We start from the raw sequence: 12,816 nt of genomic DNA on the forward strand, positions 1-12,816 counted from the left end.
AACCAAATACTGCCACAGGAAACACCTGTGAAGCTTTGACAATGTTTCCACATTCCAAATATTGTATTATCTTCTTTTGAAATATGGAACCTTACACACAGTTATGCATAATTTAAATTTACCTTAGGCTACATAAAATGTGTGGAAAGTAAAAATTTCAGTTGGACTTTAAAGAGTCCGATTTTTCAAGTCACAGTTTACTTTTTTACTATTAAACCAAGACCAGATTCTTTCCCAATCCAAGTGCTGTTAGTGAATAACCATAAAAATTTTCATTTACAACTTTTCCTCATTAAATTGGAATCTGGGCAGTACTGCGTTTCAGCAAATTAGCATACTACTACAATCTACTATGACAGGTTTGTAATACCATCACTGCTCTTTCCGTTTATCTTTGCTGCATCTATTCCATCTTCTTTCCATCACCTTCTCTTTCTTTCACTCCCCCTCTGTCCTCTCACCCTCCTAGAGAGAGGCCAGTTGGGCTGGAAGCTAATTTGAAGCCAATCAATACTAGTCTGTGTTTCTTCCTGTGTGTGTCAGCCCGGTCCGGTGCCCTTGTCTAACTGCCGGCAGAGAGTGAGAGAGCGAGCATCTGTTTGGTGACTATCGCGCTCTGACTGTAAATCTATGGCAGCGACTAAACACCACTCATCCAACCATTGTACTGAGTGCAAAAGGCTATCTGATTGAATCCAAATGAGATTGATTTCTATGCCAAATCCAGTTGTTGAAGGTGTGCACAGACAAACAGCCCTCTCAGTAACTTGATTAACTGTAGGGATGGCATTTTAACTCCTCTTTGGAGTTTGCTGTATTGAATTTTTTTTTGCACTGAAATGTAAGGGAGGTGGGATTTTGCATGTTGGTGGAATGTAAACACACAGATACCAAACAGATGCACTCTTGAGCATACAAATACAGATGCAGCCACTAGCACAAACACACATGCAGCATGTTCTTCACCTCGCCTGCAAATAACAACACTGATGTTCAGATACTGAATCTGCCACTAGATAACACCAGTCTCCTCCCTCCACTTCCAGCCCCTTTCCTTAAACAGCCAATAGGAACGCTGTGTATTCATGAGCCGGAGTAGGAGCAGGCATGTGTAGGCAGCCTGCCACAGGAGGAGGTGTGTCTCCATGAGCCAAAAGTGTGTGTGCGTACGAGTGTGTGCTCACACTGAGAAGAGGAGGTGGTGGAGAGAGGAGTGAGTGTATGTAGGCATGCAAGTGAGAATCAGGGAAAGGAGTGACAGGCAAGAGGGAAAGAGAAGCAAGGTGCTTTTACTCATCTTATCACTGATACACTCCACACAAACACACACACTGAAGGAACTACATCCACAGCCTCTACTATAGCAGTGAGTTGATACACGTGGGTGTGTGTGCGTGTGGTGTGTGTGTGTGTTTTCTGCGCTCGGAGCAACTAGAAGGGATCTCTGAGGATACACGGATGAGAAAGAGGTCTGGGGGAGCCAAGGAAGAGGAGCCCGAGTGTGTTTCGCCCCAGGGGGAGCTCACACACACCGCAGACAGCACACACACTCCAGCGGGCACTCAGCACTGTTTCCCTGACAACTAGAATGGGCTGCAATTTGTGCACCTTGCAGAAACGGGAGGAACACTACAAACTGCTGTATGAGATTGCACAGGTAAGTGAGACTTGGAGGAGAGGGAGGAGGTTTGATGATGGGAATGATCAGCGTGATAAAGTTAATGACAGCAGAGGCAGTGATGAAAAGAATTAAAGAGCAAGAAAGGTGACAGTGAGACAGAATAACAAGGAGGAACTGAGCAAAGTCAGAGTCATTTTGTGAAAGAGAGGTTGAATGTGGAAACAGTAGAAAAATGGGAAAGGGACATGAGAGAAACGTACAAAAATGAGTGACTTCCAAGCAGCAAGGCAGATTTCCAGTGTGTGTGCGTGTGTGAATGTATGTGTGTGAGTGTGTGTTCATTCCTTTCTCCATCAAAGTGAGAGGAGCTAGTTATTTCTCCTCAGCAGTAGGAGATGTGAGAACAAGTTCAGCTCTTTTTCCCGCGCTGGCTCCAGGGGAATTCATCACATCTCCTCTGCCTGCGACTGTCTAGAAGCGCTACAGTTCAAAGAACAACCAGCAAATCTCTTCTGCTGTTTTCTTCTCTGTTGTTTGTCAGAACTGGACTTTTTGTTTTTTCATCCTCTGACCTGAAATGACGGTTTTCACATTGCTTCTGTCATGTAAAAATACGATTCAGCTTCGGCGACATTATGACTTGAACAGTTTCATCGACCTTAAGCCCTTTTATTCATACATTTTCTGCAATATAAGAAATACTTGATTTATTTTAGATGCATTTTTGAGAGACAGAAGCCATACACTCGTCGTTATTACCCCCACAAACGATCATATTGTCATTATGAGCAGTAAAACACTGTGAATGTGTAACTTGTCATCTTGTACAGGGCTTGGCTGGAATGTGTTGATTAGATAGGAAGTGCGAATGTGCTGAGAAAACACATACCTCAAAGATGCCATTCCTTTAGAAATAGGAGAAAAATGATTGCTTTTTAAAAACTGTCGTTGGTATTCTAAAAGGTTTCATCTGTTAAACTGAGTCAGAGCAGAGGAAGATGAATGTGAAGTGTAGCAGGTACAGGGTTTTTACAACAGCGATATGGTTATATGCGTGGAGCTGATTGTGGGGAAACACGTGCTCTGGGTTTTCTCTGTTGTTGAGTAGAGCACAGGCGAATACGAAGCCAGCAGCAGCAAGGATTCATTCATCATTTAGTATCTTACACAGTTACAGACAGCGGGGAAACTGGATACAGCATAATGAGACTGAGCAGGTCTGTTGAATACTTTGTTAGTTTTGTATACTGTTATCGTATACTACCATCCAAAGTGTGTGCATTTATAGCCGTGGTGAGAAATAAACTTTTACTGTGTGCAATAATGATGACAGTAAGGCTTTTGTCAGTTTTTTGTTGTTGATGATGACAATGACAGCCTGTTTTCTGGTCATGGGCTCTGTAAAATGTAAGACATTATCCCTACACAAGCATTCACCGCTGCTTTCATGAACGTTATTCACACTGCTGCAGTCTCAAGCTCATTACGCTCGCTGACTAAATGTGCCCATGCTTTAATGAGACGGTGGATGTCTGTGTTGTCTGCCTGGGTGGAGTGAAAGAAAATTAGCCATGTCAATGAAAAGAAACCCTAGAAGGTCACGGCTCCTTTTGTATTGTTGAGCTGAACTGAATAAACTGCCCGGAACAAAGCAATAAGTATAGCATGTTAACCTGAGCAATTTGCCATTATCTAGTTATTTAAACACATATAGAAAGGAATAGCTTTGACATATTGTTTTTTTAAAGTTAGATCAGAAGACTGATACCACTCTCATGTCTGTACAGTAAAAATGTAGCTGGAGCCAGTGGCTGGTTAGCTTAGCACAAAGACTGGAAAAGGGGAAAAGGCTAGCCTGGCTTTGTTCAAGGGTAACAAAATCCACCTATCAGCACCTCTAAAGCTCACTATCTTGTTTTATTGAAGCTGTACAAAAAGCAAAGTTTAGCTTTCCCTTGTGTTTCCAATCCTCTATACCAACATATATGGTAACTGGTTGCTGCACAGACATAACTGCAGTATCTAATCTTCTCATATAACTCTCGCAAAAGCATGTTTCCCAAAATTCACATTTGGCATCTAAAGCTTTATAACAGCTATAGCACAGGCAATTTCCATTTGGCATAACATAACAGCAGATGTATGATTGTATTATAAAGCATGGTGTTTACAAGGAGATTGGCTGGAACTAATATAAAAATGACCCTTAGGGTTTCCTCCTATTTCCGCATCGCACTCTAGGTGTCCTGGCACTGTGGCAGACGTCCAAGAATACCGTGTGCATATGTGTGTCAGCGAGCACACCTGCTTTACTGTTAAACGCTCTGTGGTGTGTATGTGGCAGTCAGCGAACACCTACAGTTCTCATTACCAGTATGAAAGAAAGCGAGAAAGAGAGAGAAAGAGAGAAAGACGGAAAGAAGGAGAGCTCACCATGCAGTAAGTGTGTCAGTGTGACTTTGTCCCGAAACTCGAGGCTAAGGGGATTCTGCAAATCCAGAGAGACTCCTAGACAATCCCTCTGTCTCTTTTTCTCTTTTATCATCCCAGACTCATTTCTTTTCCTTCCTTTTCCCTACTTTCTCCTTCTCTATAACCTTCATTAGTCTCTCTCCCCCTCTGTCTTTCTCGCTCTCAGCAATCTGTTTCTCCCCTTTCTCATTTTACTTTGGCACACACACAACACTACAGATTCTAAAAGTGTTTTTGTTCTGTGGTACTTCCAACGGTTCTACACAATTGGAAACCACCTGCTCATTAGACCAGTGGAAAACCAAAGGATGCTGATACTGTACTATAAAGCAGGGCTAAAACAGGTGCACAATGGCACTGCACTGGAGGCTTTGGCCGAACTGTAACTGTAACCCACTCCCTTATGTGTTGGTCATTGAGTCCTGACCAATGTGATTTCTTGTTAGAGCAATGAGAAAAACAGTTTAACCTGTCTTTTCAGTTTGCATTTATTTCTCTGCTCTCTGCTTTGACGTCCACCTTAGGGAGGCAGTTGCCTGTGTTTGAACTGTACTGACCCAAATTTTTAGAGCAGCATTTAAACTGCATAAGTTAAATCTAAGTCTTGAAGCCTGATCATACAAACCAGCATTCAAAATAGCAAAATTTTATGCCAAAATCAATTCATTCAAATGGAATCGACATGCTTAGTCAATTCTCTTGTGTGGGCAAAGTAAATCAGTGCAAATGTCTCTCATTGGGTTTAACTTTGATGAACTTTGACCCACTAATTTGTGCCAATGGCAAGTAGCAAGCCATCTTGAAAGTGTTGATCTTTAAAGGGATAGAGATCCAGAGTCTCAAAAATGGAGGATACGATCTTAGCTTATTAGCTGTTGCACCATCCCATTTTTCACCTCCTCCTCTGTTAAAGTTTAAACAGTTTCATAGAAGAGAATTGGTTATGAGACAATGAGTTGATGGTGCAAAAACCTTTTTTGAATGAACTGTGTGAACTTATTGTCCCATTAGCGACTGAGCTAACAAGATTGCTAACTAACAGTAAGCAACTCAGAAAGTGTTTTCCCATTTCAACAAAACTTTTGACTGAAATAACGTACAATTCTGATGGCAAAACCCCAGCGCACAGTAAACAGCATGCATGACTCCCACTAGCTCGGTCCTAGATGGCTAGTGTGTTAGTGACTAGATTGCCATCTACACAAGTTCACCAGCTAGCCTTTCCGGTATAGTCACTATGTCACCAAGCCTCTAAAACCAAACATTGCGCACATTCGATTGATTCTTTTTCTATGCCACATTCAGACGTGACCAGGCCTTTGGGGTGATTTTTCATTTTAAAGATGTTAAATGTCTTTTGTGGATGAAACTATGACAATTCTACAAAAGTGGATTGCAGCTATTTGGGAGTTATGGTAATGACTTTCCCCCCAAAATTGATATATAGTGTTTGGAACAAACCTGCTCAGCACCTTTCATTTCGAAAAAGTAACAGAGCATTTCAGAGGCCAATTCCAGTTTTCAGCCTGCAGGCCTGCCTCGGTGTGTCCTACACCACATTGGCTATCTCTGTTCACACAGCTGCACCATTTTGACAGGACTGCTGGCTGCCCGACCCCAGCTGCCCAGCGGCCACAGAGAGATTTATGACTCTCGTCAGACCATTTACATTCAGCGTTTCATTTGTGATTTTGTGTGTGTGCATCTCTACACCGCGGGGCTCCATTCTGGCTGTGGCAATTGCCATTCCATGTATTTCGCTTGTGGCAGTCTTAAATTGTCCCATAGCCTCTGGCCTCCAGAGCCTCACAGGACACATGTGTTTTGTTCTTTCAGTTGTACCAAATTCAGCATTACTGTATCACACAACAACACTATACAGCCTATATACAACAGCCACTAACTACCCTTTGTATAATCATCCCCTGTATTTCTGCTAAGTAATAGAGAAGTGTTTTTTGTCTATGGAGAAAAAAAATTTAAATTTAAACCAAACAAAAGCATGGTTTGGTGAGTGAGAGCTGCTTGGATCTGGTTAATTTCCTCTTGTTAAAAAGTTCAGCTATTGGATGTTAGTTCATATATATATATATATATATATATATTTATATATAACCTCAAGGTATTATTGTCATTATATCAAATCCCTTACTTAAAGTACAACTATTTATGTCAGCATTTTTTCCAGTAATACCATTCAGTGTATTTGTGTTATGTAGTTGCCTACATGTAGCTTTCATTGTTCACAAATTCAACTTCTGTACCCACGCTCAAGGGATTCAGAGGAAATGATGCATGCATATAGTGGACTTAATGAGGAAGACAAAAGCTAATTCATGCAGGCATTTCACGTAATGTGGAACATAATATTTGAAAATACATTCTGTATTATTGTGTCAGAAGACGTTGTTAACCATTTTCTTTAGTCTTTACTATTTACAATTACAAGTAAGTTGCCCCTCTGCTGCAAGAGTACCCTCTCAAGACATTGGTTGATGCATTGTTAAGGTTAGGGAAAGATCATAGATAATACAAAGGCAAACATGAATTGCAATTATGTAATGGGACGCAAGCGCCAGTCTCATGCACAAAAGTCAGATACACAGCCCCCACACCTTTCTTTCTGCCTCACTTCATTTAGGACACACTGGTTCCCCACTGAATGTTGGCACTGGATGTAAATTGTGAGGTGCTAATGTAGACTTCCTAAAAACACTCGACTGGTCATATCCGATGGAGGCCTGTATTATTAAAAGGCCAGTATCCATGGGTGTGTCAAATGAACAGTTAAGGAAGATATTTCATATACTTTTATATTGTGTCCATTTTAATTCCCATTTGTACATATGTGGGTGTGTATGGTTGTGACCCAGGCCAATCTTTGGTGTGGGCCTGTCCTCCGGAGACAGATGCTGTGCCACATGTCCAGCCTGTTAGACAGCATGGAGGGGGCTAGACTTTCACCCCTTCATCCCGCCACCACCTATGGTGTCCAGAGAGTGCCACACAGAGCAGGGGAAGCTGTGGTTAGACCCACACAGCCGTCACCTCCATATGGCCACCTCAGACCTGGACCATGACTTCATCCAGATAGGGATGTGAAATATGTCGGTGCTATCGGTTACACAAGCTGGAGATGGTTGGGGAGGTTTTTCTTCAGCAGTGGAGAGACCTGGGAAGCAGAACATGAAGTTAAGGAAATGAGAAAAGCACCTGACTGCAGTTATCATGCAACTACAGCAAAGTACTCCTGTGATCCAAGAGTGAGCATGCATGACGGAGAAGTCTGGGATCCGTGGAATGGTGATTAATATAATCTTCTGCTCCCAGATCTCCCCTCAGAATGATGTGTTTGGGTCATAAAATGTGCCACAGATGACCAACAGGGGATGAAGGGAGGTGGTATCACCTGATTCATCAGCTGTCCACTTATCAGAGGGGCACAACACAGGCCTTGAACTCACTGCCTCCTTTTCTCTCTATCTGTCTCTCTCTCTCTGATGGGATTTGGAGGGTTTTCAGAAAGTATTGCATGAAGTGACCTTTCCACTTTTTCATGCATTTTTTGGCCAAACAAGTTGTCTTCCTGTCTGTGTGGGTCAGTGAGTTTGACCTTTTCACCTGTGAGTGTAATTCCACTTGACAAGTTGCACACAGACACACACACACACACACACACACACACACACACACACACACACACACACACACACACACACACACACACACACACATTGTAGTTTTGTATTGCATGTCAGAAAACAGACATCTCTCAAGCTACAATCAAAGCAACGCAGCATCATTCAGTTTCTAAATCTTCAGATTTTTCACATTTCTCAAAACATTCATCTGTACTTGCATTTAAATCTATCTTATTTTACTGTATATACTGTGTTTTCATTCCAAAATATGAAAGTTAAAGTTTAAAATCTAGGGGAAGAAAAGTAACAATTACACTTTAAGGCATAGAGGTACTAAATAATAAACTTGGCTAATGGTTTTTCTCCCTAAAAATGTTAATCTAGCATTATGGAAATGAACTCTGCCGCTGAACACAGATCATCTGGTGTCTTCCATCATGGTTATAGTTGCTCGTTGGAGCACAGCATGGTGATAATACCGCATGATTTAAGGGTGCATATGGCCTCGTCACCAGCGCCGTGGGTAGCACGTCTTCTGGTTGCTGGCCAAGACTGGAAACAGGAAATGGGTGATTATTCAGCGTCAGGTTAATGCCAGGTTAATACGGGCAACAGCACCCTGGTGTTGTGTGTTGGAACAGATTGATTAGGTATTTTTGATCATACTGTAAATGTAAAAACTGCACATTTGCGTGGATGTGTGTGTTTCCTTGCAGTGTGTAATTACGGTACAGAGTGACAGAAAGCTCATTCTGTAGATTGATGTCAATGCTGTGCTTTGTCTTTCTTTGTTTATCCGTCTGTATGCAAGCATACATACACACCACTTTATCGCTGAGTGTCTTTGTGTATGTGTGTGTATGTGGGGGGGTGTCATAAAGTCAGGGGAAGACTGGTTTGGTGTGCAACAGTCGCTGTTTCGCTCCACCAGCCAACAATCTCCCCCTGTGTTGGCTCTGATAAGCCCAGGATGAAAGCCCTTTCTGTGGGCATGAGTGACACTCCTCACCCCACCTCCTGTCTCCCCCACCAGACAAGGCAAAGAAATAATGCATGATGCATGTACACACAACTACATGGCAACATTAAGAGGTAGATATGCCTATTTGGACATACTGTGTACATTCATGTACCACAGAGAAGGAAAATCACACAGGGTCCATTCATTCATCAGCTTTATGGCCTTTTTCCTTTTTTTTACGACTGTGTAAAAATGTCATTCAAGCTCTTAGGACCCGACAAGAGGACTTATCAGTTATTATCAGCCTCTAGCTGATTACCATACTTAACCAATAGGCCAAGTGGCCTGGTCAAGATGATAGGCGGTAGGGAGAGGGAGAAAGATGGGGTTGAGGGGGAAATGGAAAGGTAGAGGAGGGAAAATGGAAAGGTAGAGAAGGGAGAAAAAAGGTGTGAGGAAGAAAGAAAATACAGGAAGAAAGTACACCGGCAAAGCACGAGGGGAGAGAACCAGAGCGAGTAAAGACATCAATAAGTCCTTTAAATCCCCCTATTCTTCTGTTTTTCTCCCCTTCTTAACCTCGCCCTTTCCAAAACAGAAAGTCTCGCCCTCCTCCTCCTCCCATCACTTATCAGTTGCCAGACACTGTGTCAAGTCCGTTCCATTCCACTGCCCCTGTCTGTCTTTCTGCCTGTTTGTCACTGTCTGTCTATCTGACTCATTAATACACTTTGGCACAACCCCATCCTCTGAGGTGCCACGGGTTTTCTCTGCGTGTTGCAAAAACCCTGGAAAGAAAAATATAGTGATGGAGGACACAGAGATGGCCTGTCTGTCATTCATGTGTTGGAGAGAGACACTAATTTTGTCTAGTCTCAGTGTGTGTGCTGTCAGCCAGTGACTGTTATACAGTTTGAAGCCAACCTTGTGCCAGAATAACCCAATAATACACCTTATGGCCACAAGCTGCAGGCTATGTTTTGTCAGCTTAGACAGATGTTACAACGAACCATCTGGAGTTGTTATGGATATGTTGCAGGCATTTGCTGCAACACGCTACTACAAAAATGCACACATACACATTGAATATGTGCACACAAAAAAAGATTCCCCTAGATATTTAGCCGTAGCAGGAGTAAAATGCTGAAAACACAACTTCTGAGACATAAAAAACCTCTAACATCCTTCATATTAGCATAACAATTCTCTCAGTCAGATCTTTGGATGAGTTTTTTGGCAGCGAAGGAGCAATTCTCATCTGAGACCAAATGTCAGTTAAAATATAAAAAGAACCCCCCCCCTGCTCTTCTTTCACTTTGCCAAGAATTTCTCCACCACACATAATCATTTGGGGAAGACAGGGGTATTTGTTACAACCGTTTTCAAAGAACAGTGGCTCTGAGTCGTGAACATTTACAGCTGGTTGCTTGTAATGTCAGTGATGATATTCTTCTCAGCCATCATGACATCTGCTCTACAGTTTGTTTTCAAATCTAAATCATTCTGCATACACTGTGTGTCTTGATCAGGCTGTTACCTAAATGCTTAAAAATGCTAATGCACTGTTGTACTGCCACTGTCAAGTGTGTTTGAACCCACATTGTGGATTCTAGGTCCAGGTGGTCTAAAGGGAGATTGGGTTACAGCAGGGCGCTGGTGTTGGATTCCCACTTAACCAACTTGGGTTTAGGAGTCATTAGGCCCACTCAGAGCCTGGCATCGAGTCCAGTTACAGATAGAATAACACTAAACCATCTGCATAGTAGGGGGGGTGATTACATTTAGAGTGGGGTGTAACCATAAGCCTTGTGTCGATTTGGGAAATGCCCTCAGGATGGAGACTGGCCGAAGCACTGTGGATGGGTTTTTGTTGTTGTTGTTGGTTTGGGGAAATGTATTTGATTGTCCTATCTGTGGTGCAGTTTCATTAAATGTTGTTAGGTTTGGGAAATTATCAGCGTAAAGGCAGAGACCACAGCAGGTGCAGGCAGCGCAAACTCACAGTCTTGCTCCAAGAATTGAGAGGCATGTAACTGGTATACCAAGCACCAGTTTTAGGGTGGCAATGGTGTTTTCCCTGAAGTGCAGGTTACATCTGGAATTGTTCTAGATGTCTTATAGTAAAAAAGAAACCTTAAAGAACAATCAAACAATGTGTGCATTTCCTGATCTAATGGTCCTTTGGTTTTTCTCATGATGGTGTCTTTCTTTCCTCATATGGTTGTCCAATCAGGGACAACTTTTTCCAACCCAGGATTCTTAGGAGTTACTTTCATATTGGATGATTCTGCACCTTTAAGTATCAAGGGGGAAAGTAAGGGGGTGGTGGATGGGCATGTAGCATATGTGACTTTTATGCATGGAGACTGGAGTTTTACATGCTGTCACACATGGCCAATAATGTGCACCTTAACCATACCATTTGCCATGTGCAGATATTGTAGAAAACAAGAATGTAATTCAAACTGTCCAATATCGACATGTCTGGCTATAAGGTTGAATATTTCTCTTTAAAAAGTTCAGATATGGGGCCACAACAAGCATCAGTGCTATCTTTCTGTCATCATTACAAAATGCTTCACAGCCGTGTTACGTGGAGACTCACACAAATTAGGCTTGTGACCCATTTTAAGAAACAACGATTTGGTTTAAAAAGTCAATCTGTGATTTGGTCTGAAAATTACCCAAATGCAGTCACCAATCATCACCTGGCTGATAATACGTTGGTAGCAGATGTGATTACCCATTCACTCAGTCATATTGTAGACTTATGCTCAGCTGCTTGAAACTGTGAATGAAGTCGAAGTCTTGATTGAGGCAGGTCGAATGAGGGGTAAATTGCACCATTTGTGTGTCTCTCACTTAACTAACCAACCATGCTTTTGGATGAAGGTATTTTTCATCGCAAAGAAGCTCTTCTTGCCTGCTCACAGTTAGTGGAGTGTGAAGTCGTTTTTCTTCTCCACCAAAGGGCGGACTGAGGAAGCTTCATGTTATGAATAATGCTAATGTGTTAGGTGCTTCCAGTGAGCATAAACATGCATCACTTCAAAATTAAAACGGCAAAGGTTTGGTGGGAGGAGGGAAAAGATGGTAAGTTCACACTCTAGGCTTCGTAAAAAAAAACCTTAATTTTATGCAAAGAGCATCACATAAATCTTTTATCTTCTGGCTCCCCAGTAAAATGTTTTCACTTTCCAAGCTTTAGCATGTTTTACTAATTATGCCCCTGCATGCAGAGCTGGCTCTTTTTGCCTTCAACCAAATCTGTGCTCATGTGGATAAGATAGATTCAAACCCAAGACGGCATACATCTAAAAAAGATGCTTCCTTTTCTGAGATCAACTGTTCTACATTTAGGATGATCATTATCCCACTGATTTATGGTGAAACTAGTGTACATTCACTCATTCCTGAATGATTTTGGATCCATAGTTTTTTCTCTAAGTTCCTGTTTTATTTCAAAGATTTAAATGGGCTATGCTAATTCCCTTGTGATGTATTCAGTCAGCGTTTATTCCGTCATAGTCAACCTTCCACCTCTGTCCGTCTCTTCACTGGTGTTTGCATGCGGTGGCACTTTAATGACACTGTTAGACCCCTGCTAGTGTGTCTTTACGGTTCACCCTCAGCACTGAGGTTGCTTAGACCCAGAACAATGAAAACAAGGGCAGCAAAACTGAATGGGATCTTGAAAGAGCAGCATTAACTGTAAGTAAAGTTTAAAAAAATGGACAAACTTTTCCACAAAACAACTCCATTTCATCAAAAACACTATAATAATGCATATTAATAAATAAGTAATGTGAAATGTAATGTAAAAAAATCTAAATATAAATGAAATGCTACTACTAAGTCCATCTCAGTACTTTTTCTTCTTTGCCACTGAACTCCATGCCCAGTGGTTCCTACAGAAGGAAATCTTTAAAATAGGTCGCAGGTATGTAGTTTAATATCTAAAAGCCCTTAGAATTTCCTTATACCTGGGCACTGGAGTTTTTAGCACAGATTACTCAAACAGGAGAACTTAGTGCATGTAGGGATTATTTTCAGCAGCGGGTTAATACACATTTGGTGTACTGGTGGGTATTTATGGCATCAGAATGGGGGTTGTGGAATTG

At 41.9% G+C, this 12,816-nt stretch overlaps 1 protein-coding gene across 1 annotated transcript in view; it reads left to right on the forward strand.

The window, feature by feature from the left end:
• Positions 1–1,174: 1,174 nt before the first annotated feature.
• The window catches only part of pdzrn4 (PDZ domain containing ring finger 4), a 36,716-nt gene continuing 25,074 nt past the window's right edge, over positions 1,175–12,816 (forward strand). Inside the window, exon 1 of the mRNA XM_051392866.1 lies at positions 1,175–1,657. Within this exon, the coding sequence (XP_051248826.1) occupies positions 1,589–1,657 (69 nt within the window). The 5' untranslated portion in view covers positions 1,175–1,588. The remainder of the gene's footprint in view (positions 1,658–12,816) is intronic.

This window comes from Dicentrarchus labrax, unplaced genomic scaffold (assembly GCF_905237075.1).
Source record: "Dicentrarchus labrax unplaced genomic scaffold, dlabrax2021, whole genome shotgun sequence".
Taxonomy (NCBI): Eukaryota; Metazoa; Chordata; class Actinopteri; family Moronidae; genus Dicentrarchus; species Dicentrarchus labrax.